The sequence below is a fragment of the Lissotriton helveticus genome, chromosome 5_1, assembly GCF_964261635.1.
Source record: "Lissotriton helveticus chromosome 5_1, aLisHel1.1, whole genome shotgun sequence".
NCBI lineage: Eukaryota > Metazoa > Chordata > Amphibia > Caudata > Salamandridae > Lissotriton > Lissotriton helveticus.
This window is the reverse complement of record NC_136065.1, coordinates 1,516,303,092-1,516,330,445: the sequence shown is the minus strand read 5'-3', so window position 1 is coordinate 1,516,330,445 and position 27,354 is coordinate 1,516,303,092. Positions and strand designations below refer to the sequence as shown.

The 27,354-nt window shown below is 44.3% G+C and overlaps 1 protein-coding gene across 1 annotated transcript; it reads right to left on the bottom strand.

Annotated features, from left to right (window-relative positions):
• Positions 1–698: 698 nt before the first annotated feature.
• YOD1 (YOD1 deubiquitinase) lies at positions 699–24,088 on the bottom strand. The gene is made up of 2 exons (XM_078644532.1): positions 23,756–24,088; positions 699–5,082 (listed from the first exon to the last, which is right to left on the bottom strand). The coding sequence occupies exons 1-2, from the start codon at positions 23,961–23,963 to the stop codon at positions 4,379–4,381; spliced, it is 912 nt and encodes a 303-aa protein (XP_078500658.1). The 5' UTR covers positions 23,964–24,088; the 3' UTR covers positions 699–4,378.
• Positions 24,089–27,354: the final 3,266 nt, after the last annotated feature.

The window sequence follows — 27,354 nt, the reverse complement described above, 5'->3', positions numbered from 1 at the left end:
GAAAAAAAATGTTATTATATACAGGTGCTTGTGGAAGACAACTTTCTATGGCCTGGAAGCTAGGGAATGCTAAAGTGATTCTGGTATTTTACTGACCTATGCTGGTCGTTTTCTATCAAGAGAGTTAAATGGAGGATATTGCCAGAAAAATTAAAAAGAGTCACCAAGCAGAAAGCAATTCTGGTATTTTACGAACCTCTACTGGTCGTTTTCTATCAAAACAGTTAAATAAAGGCAGTTGGAAAAAAAAAGTCCCTAAGTGGAAGCAGACAAATCTGAGGGAAATTCTCCAGAGCCCACAAAGTACATACAACAGATCTTCCACACAGCACAAGCGCGGTCTCGGCTCGACCTAAAAATAAATAAAATGAGCTGTAAAACAATGTCAATTAAACAGAATTTGCCCTTTTACTTCCTCCAGACAGTGTTTTGTTTATGAAGTATAAGCATTTTTGCATAACGATCACAGGGCTCCAACACATGCTTGCCTCAGTGTTCCAGGTGCACAATTCTAAAGGTAAACTATTCTATGTTTCGCAAGAGGGCATAAACCGTATGGCCATTTTCTGCCATCCATATGAGTATGTTCTCTAACAGGAAATGTAATTCCCTAAATGTGCATTGAAGTGGTATAAGGCTGAAACAGCATACATTTAGAACATACGCTGCAGCAAAAAGTTAATACAAGACACACCAGATTACAGTGGGTAAGAATTTAATGCAGTGCCTTCTTTAAAGTGATGGTACAGGAAGTTCACATTTTCCGCAGAATTTTTTGGCAAGAACTAGCAGCAGTGAAAAACTGTCTGCATAACATGCTCACAAAAACTGGAAAATTTATTTTTTATGATTACGGAACCTTTGACATCCACAATAAACGACCAGTACAAGTCAAAAAGCAATAACATATTTAATTACATGAAGTAAAATTCCCTGATAAATCCATGTCAAGAGATAAATAGCAAGTTTAAATATTAAACAAACCAGTTTAAAATTCGTGTGAATTACTGGAACCGCTTTACCTATTTAAAAAAAAGCAAAACATGTGAACTAAATACTGTAAAAGAAGTTTGCAAAACAAAAAAAATAAGCACCGACTGAAATATACACCAAATTTTAGCTTTTTTTCCCCTAGTGTTTGGCGAGTTTTTCATATTTCATGGTTTTGAGATTAGATACCAGGTGAAATGATCTGTCACATGATGCCTGTGCACATCATATTTTCAACATGCAGTGCAGTAAGCTAGAAAAAAAGTGGATCAAAAGACACACAGGACAATAGAACAAGTCAAAAAAGGGAACTTTATAAAAAACAGATCAAGGCCTAGGGGAAGTTTATGATGACTTCCTAAAATAAGGTCATATTTGCATGTGGAGCAGGTCAGATGGATCCACCTCTTTTCTGTGGGGCATAACAGAGTGCGCTCAACAAGAAATGTGCAGCAAACAATCCAAAGTCGTTGTTTACCTCTACTACCCCCCCCCCCCCCCACCCGCCCCCAGTATGTCAAAATTACAGACAATTGACATCATTATTGTCAAACTAGACTACAGCATAATTGTCCAAATAGACTACTGGAGCATCCAATTGGAAAATACTAAAGGTTTTTTTTTTTAAATCCACGATATACCACTTTTGCTTTCCACATGGGTCCGTATTCTCTGACAAGAAACAAAATCTAATAAAAATAAAATCAGCATTACATCCCCAGAGTCATCAATAGTTCATGCTGATTTGGATTACATTTTCTCCCTACGTACACAGCACTAGTGCACACAGGTCGCCTCATACGTTATGCGTAGGCAGTAGACAAAAGATTGTGTTGTTCCAAGTTCCAATGCTTGTACAGTGCAAATGGAATATGGCAAAAGTAGAAGAGGCCCACTTCATACAACACAAATTCAAACATCCTGCTGGTAAGATTAATGGAGCATACCTTTATTTGTTGCCACTCTTCACTTATCTTCCCACCCACACCTCTCAAAGCACATAAAGTTACATACACACATTACCAGTTCATGAAGGCAATTGGTTCATTAAACGCCAAGAATTATTTAAAAAATTGCCGAAAGTGAGAGCCTGTTTGCAGAACATGAAACACATTACATAAAATCACCCAATTTCTGAATACATTGCTCTTTATACACATACACAATACAATTTTAGACAAAAACAACAAACACAGAAGTTGTAAACTGCTTGCTCGTTATTGAGATGGCTCGCATGTCTAGACATCTCAGTAACAAAAGGGAGTTTAGAGACAAATCCTCCCACTACAAATTTCACATTTTCCTCACTTTAGATAAAACAATATTAGTTTCAGGATATCTCCTGTAGCAGTCTTTGAATAGTTGATTTGCTTCTAAAAACAGTTATAAAACAAGTCAGTATGCGTGACAGCAATATATAAACAACTTAAACGTGTTTTTCACAAATACTTAAAAACAATGACTCTCCACAGAGGAGGACAGGACCAATAGTAGGCGACAAATTTTAAGGCTTGAATACTTCTGCTAACTATCAGTCTGTAACGACACCAGTACTAGTTCTAACTAAAAAACCAAATCATTTCTTTTCATGGTACATTGGATAGGAACAGCTTTTCAAACATGTTGACATCTGTCCTGGGTGTCTATGTACATAGAAAATACATACACAGCAGTTCCGGTTTGTGGTGTATACACTGCACAGAGCTGTGCTGCATTTTCAAGTTTTCGCGTATCAGACGCCTCTCAAGTTAATTATGTTTCAGTCATTCTGTTCGAGACTCACTAGAACTTCCATCCCTTCGGTTTAATGCACTTTAGGGTGCAAAGCACAATAAGGCAAAATGTATTATTCAGAACACTATGAAAATAGAAAATGTCAGCTAATCGGTGTAAGTAAAATTTTAAAGGTCAACTAGAAAGCACATGGCAGGTAATTAAGGGACGTTTCCAAAGTACAGAATACATTTCTCAAATGAACATTAAATGTTGCCGGCTTTCAACTCAACTTTTTGCTGGATATCATTGGTCTAATGGCATCTGAACAACACTTGAAACAAGCCATTTCAAAAGCATCACACAGTTATTAATGCTCTCACTGGCTTGCATACCCCAAAAAGCTTCGACACATTTTGAGTCTGCAGAATACATAGCCATTTTCAAGACAACCAAAATTCTCATGCTGAAATATTTCTGCAAAATGTACACACACATTTAAAAAGTGATCATGCTTTGTGAACGTATTAATTTGTAAGTTACCTGGTTCAATAAAGATTTCAAAACATCTTGCTCAAATACGCTAATTCCTGCTTTTAAATTTAATAAGAACATGTTGTTTATGCTCCCCACATCTAATGGTTTAGAATGAATGTACCAGACATTTGCTTCTTTTGCTTAGATATCGCCTACTAATAAGTGGAGCAAATACACAATTTTAATTGGAAAATGTGTGCACCACTGTTGAATACTTAAGTAACAATCTACATGGCACGACAAGGATGTCTTACTGTAGTGGTCTAAATGTCTGCACCATTTTAATGATAAGAAAATGGTCAGGAGTCCAGACTAATCAGTTTACAACAGGACTACCCTAGAAATTCAATTGTAGTCCAGTTACTGTAAACTCGGGATACCCATTTCCTTTATCTGCAGTCCATGCTCAAACCGACATTCCATCATTGAAAACCTAGAGACCGCTCTAAGGGAAACCCTCATTTTACTACCCTTGGTAGATACGTTCGGAGGGCACTTGGCAACAGTCATTCTGATCTAACATTTGACAAAGTCAACAATTAAAAAAAGCTCAAATTGAAACTATAGAGCATCTATTCCTACCATGTTCAAAATCTCAATTATAAGCAGTTTACCTTTTCCTTTCAGGTTAAGCATAGCACCAAAATTCTAACAGTACTCCTGTCCCCACCAACCCTCTGGAGCATGACTATTTAGCACACTTGAGGAGGTCTTGATTTAGAACCATGTAACTTTTACCCATGTCAACAAGTGTTTCTTTTATTACAACATACATTTCATAATCTGGCAAACTATTTTGAAAACAAGAACTGCATCACTGTATCAATCTAAGATTTTTTCAGATTGCATATAGGAAATACAGTGCGTTGCTATCCGTGCCTTCATTTTATTACTAGGCGTATTAAAAGGAGGCAAAGAAGAATACAGAATTCAAGCATATGATCACTTTGAGTATGCACATAACTATATACCATATATACCTATAGGATTAGAAGATGCGTGCATGTAAAACTTCACTCCATTGTCTGAGTAGGGAGGGAGGAGCAATCAGGTTTCACGCAGTGATTTATTTAGCTTATTTTACATCCAGAGCCTTCTGGTTCTGTGAGGTAGTAGGCTTAAAAAACACTTGCCGACATCACACTTCCCCAAAGTTGGTATGCCCAGTCTCCTTAGCGTGTTCTCTTGCTCCCACTTGTCCAGTCAACCCTTCCTGACAAACCATACACCTTAGGGTGAAGCGATTTACATCAGTAAACTGCCTTTTACTTCTCGCTTCATCTGCCAGCTCCAATGCTTGTGCAAGAACAACGTCATCTGTGGATGAAAAGATGGTCAGAGGAGGAATGTCTGGGTCAAGGAATTTACGCTGGAGAGGATCATAATGAATTCCATCGTAGATGAGCAGGACTCTCTTGGTGTAGCCGACGTCTTCTCCAAAGCGATCAATCCTGACTGTCTGAGTATCCACCACACAGATTTCACACTGATAAAACTTGGACAAAATTGAGACCTCAATTGCACCGCCCCACGTATCATCCCTTCGGATCCAATCACAATACTCTTCGTTAGTTTTTCCCAGCACCGCTTCGCAGTAGGATTCTGGGTCACTTGCGACAATCTGAGCAATAAGACTACGCATTTCTGGTGCGCAAGCTGGATCATACACACCCCCTTCTACCACATAATAAACACTGGTAAAAAGACAAGAATTGTCTGCTGGAACCACCTTGCGTGACAGGCCAGGCAGAGCGTCTCTGTTTGACAAAGTATTAGGTTTTGAACCTGAAGGCACGTCGGTCTTTGTTTTGCTGTTGTCCTCTTCAACAATTAATGTATCACCTGTTAAAAAAAAACAAAAAAACTGAAGGCAACCATTGGAGGATATTGTTCAGTAAAGTCAAAACAAAAATAAACACAATAAAGTATCTGATAACGAAATATGTCTAGAAACAAAATCAGATTTGCATTCTACTAACACATAGAATTACAGATGGGGAACCGTGAATAACGGGAGTTGCTTTTCAAGAATTTGTACTCTCCAGAATCTAGTATGGCAATGCTGGTCTTACTGGCATTCTAAAACTTACCTAGCTTGGCTGAAACCCTCCTTTCATGCTGCATGTGATTTCAGGTATTGGCCACTATGATTATATAAACCCTGTCCTGAGTCCCTTATGGTGGTACATCATCATATGAACTTGAAATGTACGTAGGTTAAGCTCTGATTTCACAACATTGAACAAAAACTGACATTGAACTAGTCATTCTCAGTGTCTGGCATTCAAAAATCAAAATGTCGACTCCAGGATAGGCCTTTGACAAGGAGTCTTTATCATGAATAGTAAATGTATAGCTAAACTTCATGCAATATCACAACCAATGTAATAATGTATTTATTATTTTTGCCACATTAGGTATATATGCACACATCACTGATATGTAATAAGGAGTCTAAGCTCTTCATGTATAAACCTAATTTTTAAAGTGTGGATAACTGAACTTGCGCTACTAAAGAAGTTAATTTGTTTTTATTTACAGTAAATAAGGCATCTGTAAATTAAGTGATAAACCGTGGGTTTTATGCATATTTGTATTTTGATTCTGCCAAATCTTTTAAGAAATTGACTGTCACTTTTTGGATCATGATATTCCAAGTTGTTAAATTGATCTCAAAATTTAGAGAGTGGAAATGTATCTGCATGTATGAAAACAAGCACTGGCAAAACCAATTGATTAAACGTTATGAGAGCCTTTGGTTTTGGCAATGATTTGTAGCCACTGCAAAAATAAATAAATAAATAAAGCTCTGATACAGCCAGCTCTTATGCGTGTTTGGAAGAGAAAAATAACATTACCAATGGCCATTTCCTAGTGGGTTTTTTTTAAATTATTTTCAGCGGTACTCCCCTCCCCACAATCTCTTCTCATCCATCCTCTTTCTCCACCTGCATACTATTCTCTCACCCCCCCCCGCCCCCCACGAGATGTCTCATTCCCACAACCCACTCCTCCATTATTAGGAAGGGGGGTGGAGACAATTGGTGAAGTGGGTTGTGAGCCAGGCAACACAGAGAGCAGCAGAGCAGGGGAGAGGTGAGGCAGGGAGGCCGGAAAAGAAGGATTCAGTGGGAGGGGACAGGTGAGAGAGAGCACATGTACAATAGAGTGTAGGTGGGAAGGGCTGGGATAAGGACATGAACATTGGAGGGTGGTTTGGAAGAGCAGGTGCAAACACCCGATAAATGGGGACTGCAGAGGGTGGTTTGTAAGAACCTGGGACAAAAAAAAAGACAACAGAGGGAGGGGCATGAATTGCAGAGGCATTTACATGTTTATCGGAATGTTGGGGAGGGGGCTAAGGGCTGGGATAACAGAGGGTGGGAGGAGCCCACCGGACAGCAATATAAACTGCAGGGTTAATCCAGAAAATACATATGGTCCGCTGGAAATAAGACTAGACTATGGTGTGGAGGATAGTAGACAATTGTCCCCTTTCAAGTGTATGGACAATCCTTGCCCTCTTGCTTCTGCATTCTTCTCAAGAGGTTTTCCCATTAAAGGTTGCGAAATAGCTGACTGGCAGGATAAACGGAGAGAGAATTATGGAGAACTAAATATTGTATGGTGTCCGTCACACTGTCCAATGTGATTTTTCATTACTTATTTAGGAACAGGTGGATGTCTCCCTATCTTGCCCCACCCTTTTCTGACTAGTTTTCACATACTGCCCCCCCCCCTCCACACCCCACCCCCAAGCCTACCCCAGGATATGCCTGCAACCAATATAGGGTCCTCACTTCTAAATATTCCCATTCCTCATAATTTGAGAGTCTTCTCTTGTTTTATTGAGAGATTTCAACACCTGGGTAGATGATCAAAGTGTTAACCCTTCCTATCTTTGAGAGGCCAAACTGTAATTTGGCCTGCAGCAAGTTAATAGCAGTGGTACACATCAGGCAGGTAACATTTTGACCATGTCTATGCCAAATAAAGCAATAATTGAAGTCTCCAATGCCGTTTCCATTCCTTGGTCTGAACATTTCTATTTTCCCTTCTCATTATGACATTTAAGCAAGGTAGCCACTTCCATTTAGACAGAGAAAGCCTATATGGACATAAAATGGGAGGTAACAGAAGATTAGTTTACATCTTCCCTTTTAGTTAACTCCAATTTTCAGCTAAATGTTCATTGCCGCCACTCAATTCAACATATGGATTACTTTGGGACTGAATGCCTTTGGCCGCTTAGGGACTCTTCTACCCACTTTTAATCATCCACAGACTTTACTGTACTCAGCAGACATAAAACATGTATGGCTTCTTGTGCAAACAAGAGGAAAGTAGACAGCACACATTTTGTAGTCCAATTAACACTTCAGAAGACAAGAAGATCCTTAACAGTTACAATCATGCCATTAGAAAATCAACGTCCTAGTACGTCTTATGTTGTGTATCACACGCATCTCATTCAATGAAGGAAGTCTTTAAACTTGTTAGCAAAAACTCTGCACCAGATTGTGCATCTTCTCAAATTATCACATCACAAGCTCTATACAACAATCTTCCGCTTTTTTCCATTTCAGAGAATTTGATTAGAAAGTTTATTAAAACAATATAAAGATACCAAAAGAAAAAGGGACAGGGGATTACCAGCATGTATAGCACAACTCCAACATGGCAGGTCCCAAGCCTGGCTGCAAAACAAGGAGGAGTATGTGCGGAGCTAGCAACCTCACTATGTAAGAGGTCAAAGCTACAGAAACTACACCCAATAGACATTCCGGCCTTGGGGCAAGAAGAATCTCCTTCACAGAGATCTATACTTCTTGTGAAAGCAACAAAGCAAATCCACCTGCTTATGACCAAACTATTACTTTTGGGACACTGAATGTGAAGACCATGCAGGGGACAGGCAAGACAGTCAAGTGGCAGCAGAGATAAAAAAAACTACAACCTTGCCCTACTTGGCATCAGCAAAACCAGATGGACACAATCTGGACAGAAAAGACTGGCTCCAGGAGGAATGCTGATGTATTCTGGACAGGAGGAAGAGAACACCCAACACACTCGGGAAGTAGCATTGATGCTTTGAATACGAATTTGTGAAAGGCTCGCAGACCTCTGCACCTTGAACAGTCCGGTGATGGGCAGTCCGGTGATGGGCAGCAGTTTATTCTCACACAAAATAATGCACAATGCAATATGGTGTCACCAGACCATTCAACAATAAGATCGACCATCTCTACTTTGCCAAGAAGTTCCAGAGGTCCCTAGAGGATGTGAATGATGGGGAGCAGACGTGGCATCAGACCATCACCTTGTCGTGGCCAGGCTGAAGTTGATGAAAGCATGGATATAACTGATGTCAACAATATATGACACCACTCTCGTCAAATATGCACAGTAACACAGTCTCACTCAGCTATAGCAAGACGTTTCAATGGGTAGCAAGAACTAGAGAAAGGTAGAGAGACGATAGGAAGTCAGTGGGAGAAGTTTTTTTTAAAATAAGTGACGTCAACCTGCTACGAGGTACTGGGCCCCAAGAAACGCTAGCATAAAGAATGGATCTCCACTGAGACGCACCGCAAAATCCAAGAGAGAAAGGAAAAGAAAGCTGCAGCCAACACCAGCCGAACAAGAGCAGGAAACGTGCAAAGCTTACTGCGAGCACACCAAAATGAACAAGGAAGCAAAGAGAAGCATAAGAGTACACAAGCAAAGATTTAGCAATGGTCTTGCTCCAAAAGCTCAGGAAGCAGCAAGTCATGTAAACTTTAAAAACTCTACAACATAACGAGGAAACCCTCCGGCAGATCCAGCAAGCCAGAAAGACCAGTTTAAGACAAAGCTGGAAAGACAGTCATGGGTAACGAAGGTCAACAATGAAGAAAGGTGGAGCACATTGATGAAGTGCTGAACCAGCTTGTGCTGCAGTCTCTGCCAGCTACACAGCCAGCAGACAAAGACAAGCTAATGGACTGGAGTAGTCCAAGGAAGAAACACTGCAAACCATCAAAAGGGAAAGCAGCAGAACCTGACAACATTGCTGCAGAGGCACTGAAGGCACACTGAAACATCAGTAGACATGCTCTACCCCATTTTTGGAAGAAAAAAATGTGCCATCACACTGGAAAGAGGAAGAGCTCATCAAGACCCTCAAAATGACCTGAGCAACTGCACTAATGACAAAGGGATAACTCTTCTATCAATCCCTGGCAAAGTCTTCAAAGTCATCCCGAACAGAATGAAGGAACAAGTGAACAGTTGCGTGTCTAGCAAGCTGGCTCCTGCAAAGATAGATCCTGCACAGACCATACTGCAACACTTTATATCAATATTGAATGTAACTCCTCCCTCTATGTCAACTTCATCGACTGAGAAGGCATTCTTCAACAGCATTGACAGCGAGACTCCTCTGCGATTACAGTGTACTCCTAAGTCAAGTCAAGTCAAGATTTATATAGCGCGCTACATACCCATAGCGTCTCAAGGCGCTTGAGAAAGGGTGGGGAATTACTTGTCGAATATCCAAGTTTTGAGTTGCTTTCTGAATGCTAGGTGGTTCTGAGTAAGGCGAAGGTGAGTGGGAAGTGAGTTCCAGGTTTTAGCTGCCAGGTAGGAGAAGGATCTACCACCCATCGTAGTTTTGTTGATGCGGGGTACAATGGCGAGGGCTTGGTTGGAGGATCGTAGCTGACGGGAGGGAATGTAGAAGGACAGTCGTGTGTTGAGGCATTCTGGTCCAAGTTCGTAAAGTGCTTTGTGTGCGTGGGTTAGGAGGCGGAAGGTAATCCTCTTATTTACGGGAAGCCAATGGAGGTTTTTCAGGTGACCAGAGATGTGTTCTTTACGCGGGATGTCTAGTATGAGTCTGGCTGATGCGTTCTGGATGCGTTGGAGTTTTTTCTGGAGTTTTGCGGTGGTACCGGCGTATAGCGTGTTTCCGTAGTCCAGGCGGCTTGTGACCAGTGCGTGGGTGACCGTTTTTCTAGTTTCGGTGGGGATCCAGCGAAATGTTTTTTTGAGCATGCGAAGGATGTTGAAGCAAGATGATGAAACGGCGTTGACTTGTCTGGTCATCGAGAGTGAGGAGTCCAGGATGACGCCCAGGTTCCGTGCGTGGTCCGTCGGGATGGGTGCTTTTCCAAGGGCCTCTGGCCACCAAGAGTCATCCCAGGCGGAGGGGGAGGTGCCTAAGATGAGGACTTCTGTTTTGTCTGAGTTCAGTTTCAGACGGCTGTGCTTCATCCATTCGGCTACTTCTTTCATTCCTTCGTGTAAATTGGTTTTGGCGGTGTTAGGGTCTTTGGTTAGTGAAAGGATCAGTTGAGTGTCGTCAGCGTAGGAGATGATGTTGAGGTTGTGTTGGCGTGCGATGGTCGCGAGGGGACTCATGTATACGTTGAAGAGGGTGGGGCTGAGTGACGATCCTTGTGGCACGCCGCAGATGACTTCAGAGGCCACTGACTTGAATGGTGGGAGGTGGACTCTCTGGGTTCTTCCGGTAAGGAACGAGGTGATCCATTCCAGTGCTTTTCCTTGGATTCCGACGTTTCTGAGGCGTTGCAGGAGGGTGCTATGACAGACTGTGTCGAAGGCAGCGGAGAGGTCGAGGAGGATGAGGGCGACTGTGTCTCCATTGTCCAGTAGAGTTCGAATGTCGTCTGTTGCTGCGATAAGTGCGGTCTCGGTGCTGTGTTTGGCTCGGAAGCCAGACTGTGAGGAGTCGAGGGATTTGTTGGCTTCGAGGAAGGTGGCGAGCTGGTTGTTGACAGCTTTCTCGATGACTTTGGCCGGGAATGGAAGAAGCGAGATGGGGCGGTAGTTTTTGAGTTCGGTGGGGTCAGCTGTGGGTTTTTTCAGAAAGGCGCTAAGTTCTGCATGTTTCCAGCTTTCCGGGAAGGTGGCGGAGTTGAGGGAGCAGTTGATGACATCTCGGAGGTGTGGTGCTATGATGGAGTCTGCTTTGTTGAAGATGTGGTGAGGGCAAGGGTCTGTGGGGGATCCGGAGTGGATGGAGTTCATCAGGCGGATGGTGTCCTCGGTAGAGATTGGGTTCCAGTCGTTAAGGATGTTCAAGGGGGGTGAAGGTCCTGCCGAAGGTTGGGTGGGTTGGTCTCCGGGTCGGTTGTCGAAGCTGTTGTGGATGTCTGCGATTTTGTTGTGGAAGAAGGAAGCTAGGGAGTCGCAGAGGGCTTGGGAGGGGGTGATGTCGTTGGAGTTGGCTGAAGGGTTAGTAAATTCTTTGACGATGTTGAATAATTCCTTGCTGTTGTGGGCGTTGTTATCTAGTCGGTCTTTGAATGCGGCTTTCTTGGCAGACCGGATGAGTTGGTGGTGTATGCGGGTGGCGTTTTTGAAGGCGTCCCTGGTGCTGGTGTTTGGGTCTTTTTTCCAGGTCTTCTCAAGGGAGCGACAGAGTTTCTTCGATTTCTTAAGATCATCGTTGAACCAGGAGGCGTTTTTGCTGCCTAGTTTGATTTGACGTTTTTTCAACGGTGCTAGGATGTCGGCGCTGTTGGATAGCCATTGGGAGAGGTTGATTGCTGCTTGGTCGGGGTTTGAGGAGTGGGCAGGGGGGTTTTGAAGAAGTGATGAAGAGATCTGATCGATGGTGATTTTGTTCCAGTTTCTTCGCATAGTAGGTTGAGGATGGTTGTGGGTTGTGGTCTTCTTGTAGATAAAGTGAACGCAGCTGTGGTCCGTCCAATGGAGAGCTGTGGTGTGACGGAAGGAGACATGTTTGCTGGAGGTGAAGATAGGGTCGAGTGTGTGACCTGCATTGTGGGTGGGGGTAGTGACAAGTTGTTTGAGTCCGAGGTTGGCGAGATTGTCCAGAAGGGTGGTGGTGCTGCTGTCATTGCTCTTTTCCAGGTGAAAATTGAAGTCTCCCAATAAAATGTAGTCCTCGGAGGGGAGGGCGTGTGGGGTGATAAAGTCAGTGATGTCGTCCCTGAATTGTGCACGGGGTCCTGGAGGCCGGTAGAGGAGGGTGCCTCTGAGTGTGGTCTTGGGGTCGGTGTGGATCTGGAAGTGGAGGTGTTCGGCGCTGGCAAGGTTGGCGTCAGAGCTGGTTGAGATGCGGATGGAATTCTTATGGACGATAGCGATGCCTCCTCCTGTTTGCTTGATGCGGTCCTTGCGGATGATCTTGTATCCTTCCGGGATGGCAATGGTGATGTCTGGGGCTGAAGAGGCATTCATCCAAGTTTCTGTTAGGAAGGCGACGTCTGGTGAGATGGTGTCTAGTAGATTCCAGAGGTCGATGGCGTGTCTGTGGACTGAGCGGGTGTTGAGCAGGATTCATTTAAGGTGGTTGGTGTCAAGTCTCTGTATGGTGTTGGCGGATGAGGAGTTGGTTTTGGTGCCGTCGAACATACAGGAATTGCAAGAGAAGGGTCCATGGGTGTGTCCAGGAGCGGCTTGGGCGCAGTTGGGGGATCGGCCGGGGTTAAGGGCTAGGAGGTGGTGGCATCGTAGGTGATGCGAGTGGGCTGGGCATTACGGGAACCAGGGGGACTGGCCCTTCGGCGCGGCCGTAGAGCGTGGACGCTGCGCGTGTGGACATCCGACATAAATGGAGAGTGGAGGGGGCGGAGCGTGCGAGGGTCAGCTGGGAGGCGGGGAGCGGGGAGGAGACACGGGCAGAAGTAAATAAACACAAAGATGGCCGCCCGGTAGCTAAAACGAAACTGGGGCACAGCCGGAGTTGTAATGTTCCTCAAACAAAGTATACTGTGATGCCTATCGTGCAAATGCAGTAAGTCGCTCTGCAACGGTATCAATGCACAAAGACAATGCCAGATAGAGACGATGCCAAGCGCGAGCAAAGTAGCTAGTACAGCAATTAAAGTGCGATGTGAATATACGATACCAAGCGCTGTAAAGTGATCAGCAATGCGCTATGTCAGGGCAGGCAGCAGAACTCAGTGCAGGCAGGCAGCGGGGAGCAGAGCGTCCGATGTGCGAGCAGAGTGCTGGGTGAGCGACCACCAAGGAGGGAATCCAGATGTACTCTTATGAGAGAATGACCAGCAAGATATTCCATGGAGTACAACTTACGGAAGCTTCCAAGCGAGGACCAGAGTCCACCAGGGTTCTTTGCTCTCACCTTTGTTCTTGGCCATAGACTGGATCATGTAGACATCCACAGCAGGGAGTAGAAATGTGCTCCAGGGGACACCTTGGATGCAGCTTGATGAATTGGACTTTGCAGACGACCTGACCCTACTCTCCCATACCCATCAACAAATGAAAGAAGACCGACAATGTGGCAACCACACCAGCACAACTTGGCCTCAACATTCACAGGGGGCAAAAAGATCCAGACAGCTAACACGACCAGCACAACCGCAGTCACTGTAGCAGGCAATGCACTGGAAGAGGCTGTGGCCTTCAACTATCTGGGCAGTGTGATAGACAATCAGGGCGCCACAGGCGCAACGTCAAGGTAAGAATCGGAAAACTAACGGCTGCCTTCATTCAGCTAAAGAAGGTCCGGAGGTCCAAGGACCTAACGCAACAAATCAAGAACAGGCTTTTTAACTTTAACACAAAATCGGTCCTTCTGTATGGAGCAGAAACTCAGAGGATAACTGTGACACAACCACCAAAGTCCAGACGTTCATCAATACCCGTCTGAGAAAAAGCATCCAGATCAGCTGGCCAAACACCAACCTATGGCAGCAGACTTCCCAAATCCTTGCCCATGAAGAAATCATGAAACTATGCTGTTGCTAGACAGGTCAAACACTCTGCAAGCCTGCGTCTAACACCACCAGGCAAGCTCCGACCTAGAATCATCAAGGGAAACGAATAGAGGAAGGCCAAGAAACACCTTGCACCAAGGCAGCGAGGCTGACCGAAGGAGATGGGCTACACCTGCAGTCAAAATAAAAGAAAAGCTCAAGACAGAGATGACAGAAGAGTTCTGGTTGATGGCCTATACCCCAGAAGGGGTAGTAGGCAGAAATAATAAGTAATACAGCAGATTATACATGTGAAATGAAATATAAAAGGTATAAACAGGTTGTGAAATAAAGTTTGACTAGTTACTTAGGCACATGGCAACGAGAAAGTGAAAAAGAGAAGCCTTAATAAGAAAGCTTTGACACGTTTTATTAAAGAAAGCTATATTAGACAATTTACAGAGGAAAAAGGAAGACAAAGAAGTGGAGGTACAGAGCCGATAAACAGAGGAAATAAAAGGAAGTGGGAGGGTGTAAGAGTAGAGGTTAGATGAGGCAGAGTTATGTATGAATAGGGTGGAGTCTCTTCCACCAGTTAAAGTTCACTTTTGTGACTTTTTTTTTTACTCCGACAACTAACTGGACTCCTGCTATGCGTTGACAAAATTGGAGTATATACCAGCAGAGTCAGTGACATGGGGTTCTCCTCTTGAATACTGCCCTATTAAAAATCCTAATTTGATCATTCCTTTTACATCTTATTTACCTACTATTTGCAACCTATACCCGATATCGGTTTTGGGAAGAAAGCTATGGCTGTTCCATTGTTGAAGAAATCTCTGGTAGACCCTGCAGTATTAGCCAAGTACCAGTAAATTATTTTACTTAATCTAGTTTCTCAAGTTACAGAATCCATTATCAAGAACTAACTTACCTCCTTTCCGAAATCCAACAAACTTTTTTTTACCTCCATTCCAGATGGTTTCCTTAAGGGCCACTGAACATAATCAGTGTTCATTTTTTGCCCTGGATAATCTTGGAGTTTCCTTACTTCAGAAATGCTGTTTTTGTTCAACATCTCAACAACATTTGACACAGTCTTTCATACCCCCCTGCTGTAGAGTCGGAGAAAGAAGTCTTCGTCTATGCTTGGATCTCTTTGTTCCTCGCAAACAGAGAACAAGCTGTCCAACTTCATCCTTCTACAGTTTTCGGCACACAACTCATGTAGGGTCAGACCCACATTATTAAATAAATCTATATGACACTACTTGCTAAATGTATTCAGAAGTATGGATTCACTTCTGGTGTTAGCCAAGGCCATTTGTTTAAAATGATATGTTTATATAACTTCATGTACAGCTAACTTTCCTATGAGTTATTGCATTCTGCTCAGTCACCCAGGAGCACATCAGCACACAAAGTAATTTCCTTCAGAGCTATGGACACATATGGCAATATGTGATTTTTGAGACCAAAAAAAGTGGGGGTTTAAGCCAATTTTTCTTTATTTATGTTTCCCATAATCTTGCCCAAAATTATTTTACACTGAATGTCCATTGCTAATATTATTTAGGAAATGCTAGTATACATCAAGCACATTTTACTAAATATGGAGTCAAATAAATTGTAACTAAAATTGTACAAAAGCTTAGCTAAATTATTTCTCTAACTCCCATTTTATTTTGAAAGTAAAGAATCATCAATCTTGCTTTCAAGCTTTCACAATTATTTGAATTTTATCAGAGAGCATTACTGCAAGCTTTAGAGGCAGCTTCAAATTGTTAAACTTTGTAAACGTGTGTATGCAGTTTTCTACAGGACCAACTGTCACTACCGCAACCAGAGGGTACAACAATTCCTCAGAGCGCTATCGCTCTAATAAAAACTTTGCATTAATCATCCATGAGCTCAAGTTCAAACAGCATGAACAGACAGAGATAAATATTAACTGCAAACAATATTTTTGCACAGATCCATAATCTGGCAATGTCAAGTGGGAGTCAAAAGGTTTGACCTGCATCGGTTGGGCCTACCAATCAACAGGGTAAATTAAACATGCAAACTTGTATTGAAGCGATGTATTTTTCCATTCTGGATGCCTCTTCAGCCATCGTTTCAGGCATCCTGGTTTACAATCCCCCGGGGTTGTGCCATCTTCACTTGCCGCTCTCTTGGCTACGATAGCGGATCTATCGCTAAAGCCTCCCTACTTTATAGTATTAGGTGATTTCAATCTTCATGTAGATGTGAGCACCTGTTCACGAGCCAGCAATTTTTTAGACTCTATGCTTGGCCTTAATTTTACCCAGCGGGTACTGGGACCCACACATTCAGCTGGCCATACTCTTGACCTTGTCTTTTCGAACCTTCCCGGCCTTACTATACTACCTTCTTTACCCCTCACTTGGTCAGATCATTACCTAGTTCCTTTTGAGTTGACAGTGCCACGGCCTCCTAGGGTCTCATCTAAACTCAGAGACCTTGGTAGAAAATGGCACAAGGTCACCTGTGATGCCCTTGAGCCTATCCTCCCTACTCGGATAGGGCAGCCCTCTTATGATCTAAACATTGACGATCCAAACTTAATTCTTGTCCTTCATCAGCGATTGATCTTATTGCCTCTATGCTACCTCTCACTTCTTTAAGATCTAAGCCCTCGGCCCCATGGTTCTCGCCAGAACTGCGAGAGGAAAGAAGTAGGTGCAAGAAATTGGAACGCATTTGGCGAGGGTCATATGATCCGGCCGCTAAAACTACTTATAGAACTGCCCTCAAGCATTTCCATAAACTCAAACGTACTATCATGAAGGATTATTTTGTAGAGAAAATCAAGGCTGCTGATAATTCATCCAGGACCCTATTTAACATCATTAAAGAATTCTCCAATCCTCCTGCCTTGGTTTGCCAGATTGTTCCTAGTCAGTCCCTTTGCAATGGTCTCTCTGATTTTTTTCACGAGAAAAATCAAGATCACGGACACATTTCATCAGAATAGGGTTTCTCTACCACCTGTTTCAAAAATCATCTACAAGGACACTTTTGTCTCATTTAAACCCCTAACAGCGGAATATGCGTAGACTTTGTTACACCGATGCAAATCAGGGTCTCCCCTTGACCCAGCACAAGTACTGAGCAATCTGGCTCCCCTGCTGATTAATCCACTTCTTGAGATTTGGAATCTCTCTTTATCTTCTGGCCTATTCCCCTCTCTATGGAAACAGGCCATGTTGATTCCAATTCTGAAAAGGGTTGATGCTGACCCAACACTCATCAGTAACTATCGGCCTATCTCACTCCTCCCTAAGCCTGTGAAAATCTTGGAGAAAGTGGTGCAGGAGCAACTCGCGGAACATCTGGAATCTAAACAACTTCTTCATGATTCCCAGTCGGGCTTTAGGCCTGGCTTCAGCACTGAGTCTGCACTTTTGGAGGTGTCAGAGGCTATTCGGGAGTGCGTGGATGTGGGCGAGGAGACCATGTTGGTCCTCCTCGACCTATCCGCGGCCTTGACACCGTCTCACACGACATCTTGTTGGAGCGTCTTCGCGATATTGGCATTGGGAGGGGACGCCTTTGACGTGGGTGAGATCCTTCATAAGAGACAGATAACAGCAGGTTATCCTTCGGCCTTATGTTTCTGCTGAGAAACCTTTGCTATGTGGCGTTCCGCAGGGCTCTGCACTTAGCCCCTTGTTTTTCAACGTTTACCTTGCTCCCTTGGCGGAAGTGGTTGAATCCTGGGGAGTCAGAGTGATCTCTTACGCTGACGACACTCAGCTCGTGGTTTCATTTAGAGACCACTCTGACGGCAATTTGTCCAACTTTCGACAATGCCTGGTTAACATCTCCTCCTGGATGACTACCAACAACCTGAAACCTAATGCGGATAAGACTGAGGTCTTGTTTTTTTAATCAAAAATCTCCCCCCCCCCCCCGGCTAAATTGTGGTGGCCTGTTGAATTAGACCCTGCCCTAGTTCCAGTCTCATCCGCACGGAATTTGGGTTTTCAATTTGATAATGCCTTGTCATGTAAGACCCAAATTAATAAAGTTTCAGCAGCATGTTTTGGTAAACTACGCATGATCAAAAAAATCTTTCCTTTTCTTCCGCTTGACTCACGGAGGACTGTGGTTCATGCATTAATCACGTCCCATCTGGATTATGCGAACAGTCTGTATGTAGGAGCCCCAGCCTACCTGATTAAACTGCTGCAGATTGTACAGAATGGCACGGCCAGGCTGATCTGTAACATCCCGTATCGCCATTCCATTACACCGTATCTGGCTAAACTGCACTGGCTGCCGGTGTCCTATCGCATACTATTCAAAGCTCTGGTCATTGCGTTTAGGGCCCTTAATGGTCTAGGCCCTGCCTATTTGAGACACAGGCTGAATCCTGTCCAGTCGGTTCGTGCCCTCAGATCAAATCATCTCCGCCTCCAACACGCCCCCTGTTTCCGTCGCTCTAGAACGGGAGGTCGTGCTTTTGCTGTGGTCACTGCAAAACTCTGGAATCATCTCCCTCTGGACCTTAGGTTCATTACATCAGAATCACTACTCCGGAGCAGACTTAAAACCTGGTTGTTCTCTAATATCTAGACCCCGCTGTACCCCTTTTGGTTCACTGTTGTCCGCAGCGCTGGGACACCCCCGTCGGGGGTAGCCGTGCGCTTTATAAACTCCAAAATAAATAAAAATAAAAATAAACTTGTCTGCCTTCACTCCAAATATGTACATCAAAAACAGCACCCAAAACCACCACAGGTTCTGCCGGAGCATCCCAACAGAGAAAGTAAAGATTATGCAAATGGCAGAAAAGCTGCTGATGCTTTTACCTTTGCTTAGGTGTTCCCACACCTGCATGAAGCTCAGCAGGTTCACACACCACTATATACGTAGTCAGTTGGAATTACCCCTCCTCCACCATAATAAAATGAAGTACACCACCCAGACACTAGAGGGGATTTGAAATCATTTGTTAGTAGGCTACATAAGCAACCTAGTGCTTAAGAGACTGACTACTTCCGAACCCCAAGAGCAGCACCACAAAACCATAACGGAACACAAAATGTCAATAACAAAAAATCTATGATTACGTTTAACAATGGCCATGCACTACTGTGAACAGGCTCAGGGATCGTGTTCTCACCAATACTTCTCTCAATTATATGCCCTAGGGCAGAGCTTTCCAAACGGGGAGTCGCGACACCCCACTGTGTCGCCTGCAAATGGTGGGTGTGTCGCGGGACGACACCAGCAGTGATCCCTGTAAGATGTGCGCATGCACTGTAACTTCCCCAAGCGTGCAAACTGAATTACGAAGCGTGCCCATTTCACAAATCATGCAAGAGACCGTTTCAGCTGCTTTTAATAATGTGAAACTGCATGAAAAAATGGTTACTTGCATGCTGGACAAGCGGAGACAATATAGTGTGGAGAAGCAGTTCACTGTGGAAGAGACAGGGGCGGGGTAGGGGGCCTGCAGAGGGTCACACCCATAGCTGGCCGTAACCGAATGACTGGGACTGCAGAAAGAAACTGATTGTTGTGGGGGCTGGGGCCGTTGTGATGTAATTGCTAGAGGTGTGAGGAAGATGGGGGAGGGCAGGGGGTTGATAGTGTGCTAACAATTACTGAGTTAGGGCTGTCACAAGGTGCACACTGGCCGCATGCTTCATAAGTTTTTCTGATGTAGGCAGTGGCTACAGGGATTTACAGGCAGCAGTGTCGAGTCGACTCTGATTAACGTATTTTAAACTGCCATGCATCAATTGGCATTATTCGAAGGCCTGGTAAAAGTGTTATGTTAAAAGTGCTCGGTGCATTCTTCGTGTTTGTGTGTCTTTTGCGGAGCATGGTGTGTGCAACACATGCTTTTTGACGTTTTACATTCTTGTTCTCTTAAAGGTCAAATTTGAAAGTACATTTTTTTCTATGCCAATATAAACTGTAAAACCCGGGTGCGCTTTTACATTTATTGGAGGCATAATATATTACCCATTATGAGGGGAGGCCTTCTTCACCAGTCACTCGCCGGCGCCCCATGGTGAAACAGCCACCTGCCTAGCAGGGCTTCCAGGCTGCCTACCTCTCCTAGCAACTTTAACACAACCCCTGAACATCTTTGGATTAGCGCCTCGGAGCCTGGGCTGGTGCGTAACACCCATAGGGTACGCCTGGGAGCACCCGCTTTCCAATGGACTGCTGTACTCAGGGACTCAACAGTACCCCATCCTTCGTTTAATTGTGGTCATGGACAAAAGCGGCTGGCTATGGTCTGTGCTGACCCCAAATAGCACCTGCAAATCTTTGACAAAACCAGACCTCCATGAGGGGGTGTGGGCTGAGCGACGGTGGAGAGGTGGACCACGCCATGTCGGGTTCAGGAAAATCAATGCGAGATGCACAGAAACAAAGAGAGTAGCAAAAGCCAAGTGTTTTAAAGCACATTTAGGGTCAATGAAAAGTGAGAAAGAAAAATAGACTCCAAGAAATGCAAAACAGTAATACAGAAAGTAAGCAGAAAGAGGGGAGTTGTGGAGGATATGTTGTGGAGTATTGAACAGAGCAGGTATGGTGATAAGGGGTTAATCACATAACATCCTTTTAAACGAAGCTCACAAAACTGTGGTTTACGCCTTGCGCCTACGCTTGCCTTTTAGACATAGGTTGTGCCATAGAAGTCTATGTTCATGCATTATTTTTTCATATATTTTATTTTTACTTGTGAAGTTTGCTATTGTCGTTATAAAAGGAGGCAGAAGTTGAAGCACAATTTGAGTTTCTGATACAGATATGTGGTACGTCTGGCTATTTTATTGTTTGGTAATCAATTTTTACGGCCAGGCAGGTTGCGTTTTGCCACTTCAATTCTGCATGATGTCTGGTACATCCTCCATCTCTCTTGATCTTAACGTGGAATAAAACCCAATCTAAGATTTGTTATTTTTAAGAGGAGGTCTTTCTTCAAATTTAAAGTGGTCTTGCCCAGCTATATCCCTTCTTCCAATGCAGACATTCAGAAAATGCCACTATTTTCACTAGTTTTCCGTTTCAGACATTTACTGTTAGGATTTAGGAAGTTGATGCACAAACCACTGTGATATTTTTGACCCAGACTCATCACTTGCTCCGTATTTTTTTTTTGGCTGGAGTTTTATATACCGCAAACTAGACCCAAAGGTATCAGAGCGCTTTACAGGAGGACCAGTTACGTTACAGACGGACACATTAATTTTTGTTAGGCATGGGGAGATTAAGTGATTTGCCAAGAATCACAGACTGTTGAGCATGCCTGCCGGGACTGGAAACCTGTTCCCCAGCTCCGAGGTCGACCGCCCTAGCTGTTAGGCCACATTTTCTCTCTGTAAAACTATACAAATGGGGACATCGTGATCCTAATGTACATTGACAGTGGCTATGTCTGACTTAAACCATCACTGGGAAACTAAACTCGAGAGAACCTGAAGTGGTTGGAGGGTGAAGTGTGAAAAAAGTGGCTGCTTCAACTCTTTGCTTGTGATTGGTGCTCTTACCGGAAGATCAGTGATGATGGGAACATATAGCCAAGGCCCGCCTGTGATAAAGAGCAAGAGCTGAAAAACATTTTCTGTGGTTCATGTGTTGTGTTTTCTGCAGATCAGTACCTGCAGTGTGCATGATTATATTCTTCTTTCAGGCACAAACCTAACCTTTCTTACACCCATTTTTGCCAGTCACTGTCTTTGTTAGATCAGATTCCCAATTGCGTTATTAACCTTCCTGCTTTCTCAAATTTGCTTAAAAATGCACCATTTGCCTACTATTTTCACAGGGAGGTAACCTGCCCAAACCCCACCCCCCTTAGGAGGTTCGGGCTCGCTCACATTACCGTGTCACAAAACAAAGATTGCCTAAAAAGTGTGTCACCAACATGAAAAGTTTGGAAAGCTGTGCCCTATGGAGTCTTAAAACTGGAGGGTGGAGGGAGGGGCAGGGGCAGGGGAAGCAGGATCTGGCCAAAAGAAGCATTCTACTGATAACAGTATTTTATTTTGAGCTGAAAAGATGAGAGGCAGTAAGTAACTCTAATGTGCCAGCACTAACATTTTGTAATTTATATCCTAGCTGGGATTAGGTGTCAAAAGGGAAGGGACCCCAAATATTCTTCAAAACCCCCACCTTCTAATAATCAAACTGTGGATACTTGTATGTGTTGGTAAGACCTGCGGGGGGAGACTATGTTTTTTTCCACAGCCGGAATATGAATATATATATATATATATCTCCGTGCTTAACTGAACTTCTATCCCCAGTACAACACAATTCTAGGAAAGCCCTCACGAGCCAACAGACACCTAAATTCATGTTACCCTATTCTAACCCTCCTCTCTGAATAGGCAGTTGGGCTACATCACCTTTTTTTGGATCCTACTATTTGTTGTTCCACTTCTAAAACTAACTTAAAAGTGCAAGTATTATCTAATCGATAGATAAGGGAGACCAAAAATATTAATTTGTCGACAGTTAAAACATACCTGGCCCCCTAGTATAAATCTAATGGATTCAACCATAACATATCTATCTTTCATCACTAATCTGCAACATAGGTATATCCAGGTGAGGTTTTGTTTCAATTATATTCCACTTATGTTGGGTTCCCCGTAATGTCTATGTTGCTTCTGACCTTCCAGTCTGTAATTGTGATGAGCGATCAATGCAGGATGATAAACACTTTTTGTTCTTTTGCAAATTTTATTGTGATGAAAGAAAACTATTTATTATCCCCATTATGCGTAAAATGAACTTTAAACAGTGTTGTGTAGCCCTCTATTATTTGCAGTTACTATCTGACCCTTTTATTTGCTTCTCTCTGGCGTCCTTTTGACTATCTGCACAAAAAAAAAAAAGGAGACGTACTCAGCTAAAAAATATATCCCCAAATATGAAATGAATTTACTGTATTGTGTAAATAACTATGAATTTGTAGTTTCTAAATGTAAAAGTTTTAAATATTTTTATATATATTTTAACTTTGTTGTAATGCTGTGAAATGTTTATTTTAAATGTACTATACTCGTTATGCCTACATTGTGTTGGCGAAATAAAGTTATTTTGACTGACAATTCTAGGATATCCCTCACGAGCCAAAAGACACCTAATTTTATGTTACCCCATTCTAACCCTCCTTTAATAGTTTACACTCCACTTGTTTACCCTCTTAGCTCGATCTCCATCATCTATTCCATTAGACTCCAATCCCCTCCAAAAAAAGATTGCATAACCACCACCCTCGACTTGGCTTTCCCCTCGTTTATCACAAGCCTGGTCCTTCCTCTCGACTTTATTACCAACCCCATGGCTGTCACAACTTGGCTTCACGTGCACCTCAAACTTCTCTTGATCTCACCGTAACCCTGGCAATTCTTTCATTGGATTTCCAGCCCCAAAATCTCACTCCGATTTTATCACCAATCCCTCAATTACTTCACTAACCACAGCGGATCCTACACCCCAGCATTTATCGGTTGTAAACCCTCTGAAAGTGCTCTGAATTCTACACTTCCGTATCAATTACAGCTACCTGATCTCATCTCAAGCCCATCATCCCTTTGATGCTCCGATACCCTCCCACCTTCGGAAACGTATTTGTTCCGTCTAGCGGTACCATCCCCAAAAGAATCTGTGTCCTTGTACTCTGCCACCGTATACGCCGTTAATTAACCAACAAAGCAGCAAGCCGCCCCTCACAATCACCAACCCGATTCTACCCTTGCCCTCTGTAACTACCATCCGCAGACCGTGGCCTCACTCTACAAGGTCTTCTCCCCTTCTCTCACCGCTCTGGATCCGCAGCCTCCCTAGGCTGGCCTCGCCGTCGCTCAGCTCCAAGCTCCGGGGAGGAAAGCCCAGCAGGATGCGCTGGCGCTCGGTAGGGACTCCGGTGAGGGCTCGGACCCTCTCTTGCAGTTCCTTCACCGGAGAGGCGGAGCTCAGGCCCTGCAGCTGTGCAGTGCCCTGACGGGACTTACACCGAAGCCGCAGCATTGTCTGAGTTAGGGAACTGAAACACAGAGCCAGCGGCCTAGAGCCACGGCAACAAGATGGCAACTTGCCGGTCAGCTACTAGGAAACCTCGCGAGAAATCGTGAAAACGTTTACTCAGCGACGCCATGGTAATGTGATAGCGTCACCAGAATGGTCCATCGGGGTGTCGATAAAATAGAAGTAGGACAAAACTGTACGATGTGTTTGTTTGCACACTGCAATGGCAACAGAGCGCTGCCAAACCCAGCAAATACGACTGCACGCTCCTTATTTGTGCCTTGACTGTGACTGTAGGGTGACCGGATGTCTCGGATTTTCCCAGACAGTCGCGGTTTTTCATGTTTATTTCATGTTTTTTTATATAGCGCGGGCTTTACCCCACGGCCTCAGAGCACTTCATAATAGAAACAATAATGATACATGAGGAGAAAATTATAAGTGAGCAAATTACAGAAACAAACATTAAATTACATGAGGTAAAAGTGACAATTGTGAGCAAACAAAATGCATGAGGTAGCAAACGGTGCAATACAAGAGGAGAAAGTGACGTGTGCAGGTTACAAGAGAAAACAAAGTACAAGAGGCATTATAATGCAATATATGGCAGACACTCATGCACAAGAACAAACGTTACGTAGGCAATGGCACTTGTGCAAGTATCTAAAGCAAACAAAATGTGAGAGGTAGCAAACAGAGTGTTACAAGAGAAAGTGGCGTGTGTACCAAACACAGGTACAAGGATAATACTGCAATAAACGGCAAACACTCCAAACACAAGAACACTTCCATAGTCATGGAAGGCACTTCCATAGTCATGGAGAACAGAATTTCCTATAGTGCAGGGTCTTCCTTCAGATAATAGAGAGGGTGTGAATTAAATTTGGAAGTGTCTTTGGAGGAGGAGAACTTTGAGGTCCGTTTTGAAGTCCTGGGAGGAGGAGGTGGTCCGGAGCTGAGGCAGAAGTGAGTTCCAGATTCTCACTGGGAGTTCCAGATTCGCCTGAAAAGGATTGAGCCATCGATCTTTCCTTCTTGAAAGTGGGAGGTTCAAGCAGTAGATTTTCCGCATTACGTGATGGTCTAGAGCCTCCAGAGAGTTTCAGTTTATTCGCCAGGTAGCGTGGAGAGGAGGAGTGCAAGGCTTTGTGGGTGATATAGGCAGTCTTGTAGATAGCTCTCGCCTAGATGGGAAGCCAGCGGAGGGAGGATAACATCGGTGTGATGTGGTCGCTTCTTTTGGCCCCATAAATGAAACGAGCTGCTGAATGGAGAACAGATTTAAGGGGGGACAGGTGTGATCTGGGGAGGCCAGTAAGAAGAGAATCGCAGTAGTCCAGTCTGGAGAGGACCAGCGATTGCACCAGGGTTTTAAGGTCTTGCTCCGAGAAAAAGCGACGAATTCCCCAAAGAAGGCGCAGTTGGTATCGAGCAGACTTTGCAATGGAATTGATGTGGGAGATTAGATTGAGTTTTTTGTCGAGTATGACACCAAGGGATTTTGCGCTGTCAACAATGTTGGGTTTATTGTTAAGTAGATTCATTTGACCCATCCATAATTGAACCGGGGGAGGAGAGAGTGAGGGGGAGAGGAGGAGAAATTCAGTTTTGCAGGGATTTAGAATCAGTTGATGAGTTGACATCCAGTTTTGAATGGAGTCGAGAGTAGAGCTTTGGGTGGCGAGATCGTGAGTGGAGGCAACCTTGAGGTAGATTTGAGTGTCATCTGCATAGAGATGATAGTGGATCCCGGATTTACTTACAAGATTTCCCAGTGGTTCCGAATAGAGTTTGAACAATGTGGGTGCAAGTATAGAGCCTTGAGGAACAAATTGACCTACCGCCAAAGGCGATGAAAGACTGTTCGCTATTTTTATCATTTGGGATCTATCAGAGAGGAAGGAAGCAAACCATTTAAGCACGGTGCCCTCCATGCCCATTCTCTGTTGCAGAGTGTTGAGGAGAGTGTTGTGATTGACAGTGTTAAAGGCTGCAGAAAGGTCAAGGAGAATTAGAAGACATGACCCCCCCGAATCGAGTATGCTTAGCGCGTCATCAACCACTTGTAGTAGGGCTGATTCAGTGCTGCAGTTTTGGATGAAGCCGGACTGACAATTGTCAAGAAGATCATTGTCCTTAATATGACGAGAGAGTTGTTTCGCTACACATCTGTCAGGGGGTCCCTACCTGCCACGACGCTGACGCTGATCCTTGTCCATCTTCCTTTCCGCCTCGGCGCACGCAGGATGTCCGCGCCCCCTCTACGGCCGCTTGGATGTACCCGGAAGCAGGAACAACAACCACGTCATCGCCGGATAGCCAATCAGGGTCATCGACGGCGCTGATAGCGCGAGATCTGGAGCGAGACAACGCGAACGCCAGGACGGAGCAAGAAGCCTCTGCAGAGTTCGCCGTTGGACGGGAGGATACCGGAGCCGAGTTGCTGTTGCCTGAAACCGGAGCGGGACCAGTCCACGGACCGCAGGAGAAGCCGGGAGGCCAACGTAACCACGCTCCGCCCAGCCACACTTCACCTGGAGAAGTGTGGCTTCGCAAGGTACGGGCGCGCTTACGGGGAGTGTTCGTTTCGGAGGGAGGGAAAGGGTAGAGGGCGGCTGGGTGGTCACGGGACGGGAGTGCCTCTGCAAGCGCTATCACTGTCACAGATAGGAAAGAGCACTGATCAGTGTTGGTCCCTGGTGATCCCCTTCACGTCCTTTCCCCGCCCCTCGTGCACATATTTGATACCGGTCACGCCAGTAACCCGGTGTATTCTCTTTTTCTTTCTGTCCTGGGGAAACGTCCCTGCGAGTAAGAAGACCTGCCGCCTGGAGCCAAACCGGGGAGGACTTCCAAGAACGACGAAAGCAGCCACCAACAGACATTCATTGTTGTCAGCCTTGTGAGATTCTAAGTTGTTACTGCATTAAGACTTCTACCAATAAACCCCCAACTATCGTGCAGACGTTCGTTGTGCCTTTGCCTCATTCCTCCCACGGCATATCTTCCCCACCCCACGACATTCATTACAACATCTTTCTGTGATCTTCGCAAGAAAGGGTAGGTTAGTGATGGGGCGGAAGTTGTTGAGGTCCTTTGCATCAGCAGTGGGTTTTTTAAGCAAAGGGGTGACCTGCCCAGTTTTGAAGGAGACAGGAAGGGAGCCTTGACAGAGGGAGAGGTTAACCAGAGTGGTCCAATAGAAAAGAGAATGGGTATAGAAGTCAATGGCAATGGCACTGGGGATGGGGTCCAGAGAATGGTTGGAGAGATTTGTTTCGAGGATGCAATTGAGAAGGGCATCTTCAGAGATGGGGTCAAAGTTTTGCCAAATGGCTAAGGATTTGGCTCCTCTGGAGGGGTAGGATGAGCGACCTGATCCACAAGGGATTTC

Coding starts and splice junctions, on each gene's coding strand:
- YOD1 (XM_078644532.1), bottom strand. CDS start 23,963: ATGCTGCGGCTTCGGTGTAAGTCCCGTCAGGGCACTGCACAGCTGCAG. Junction 5,083..23,755: donor GAGGCTGCGGATCCAGAGCG/GTGAGAGAAGGG, acceptor TTTTTTTAACAG/GTGATACATTAATTGTTGAA.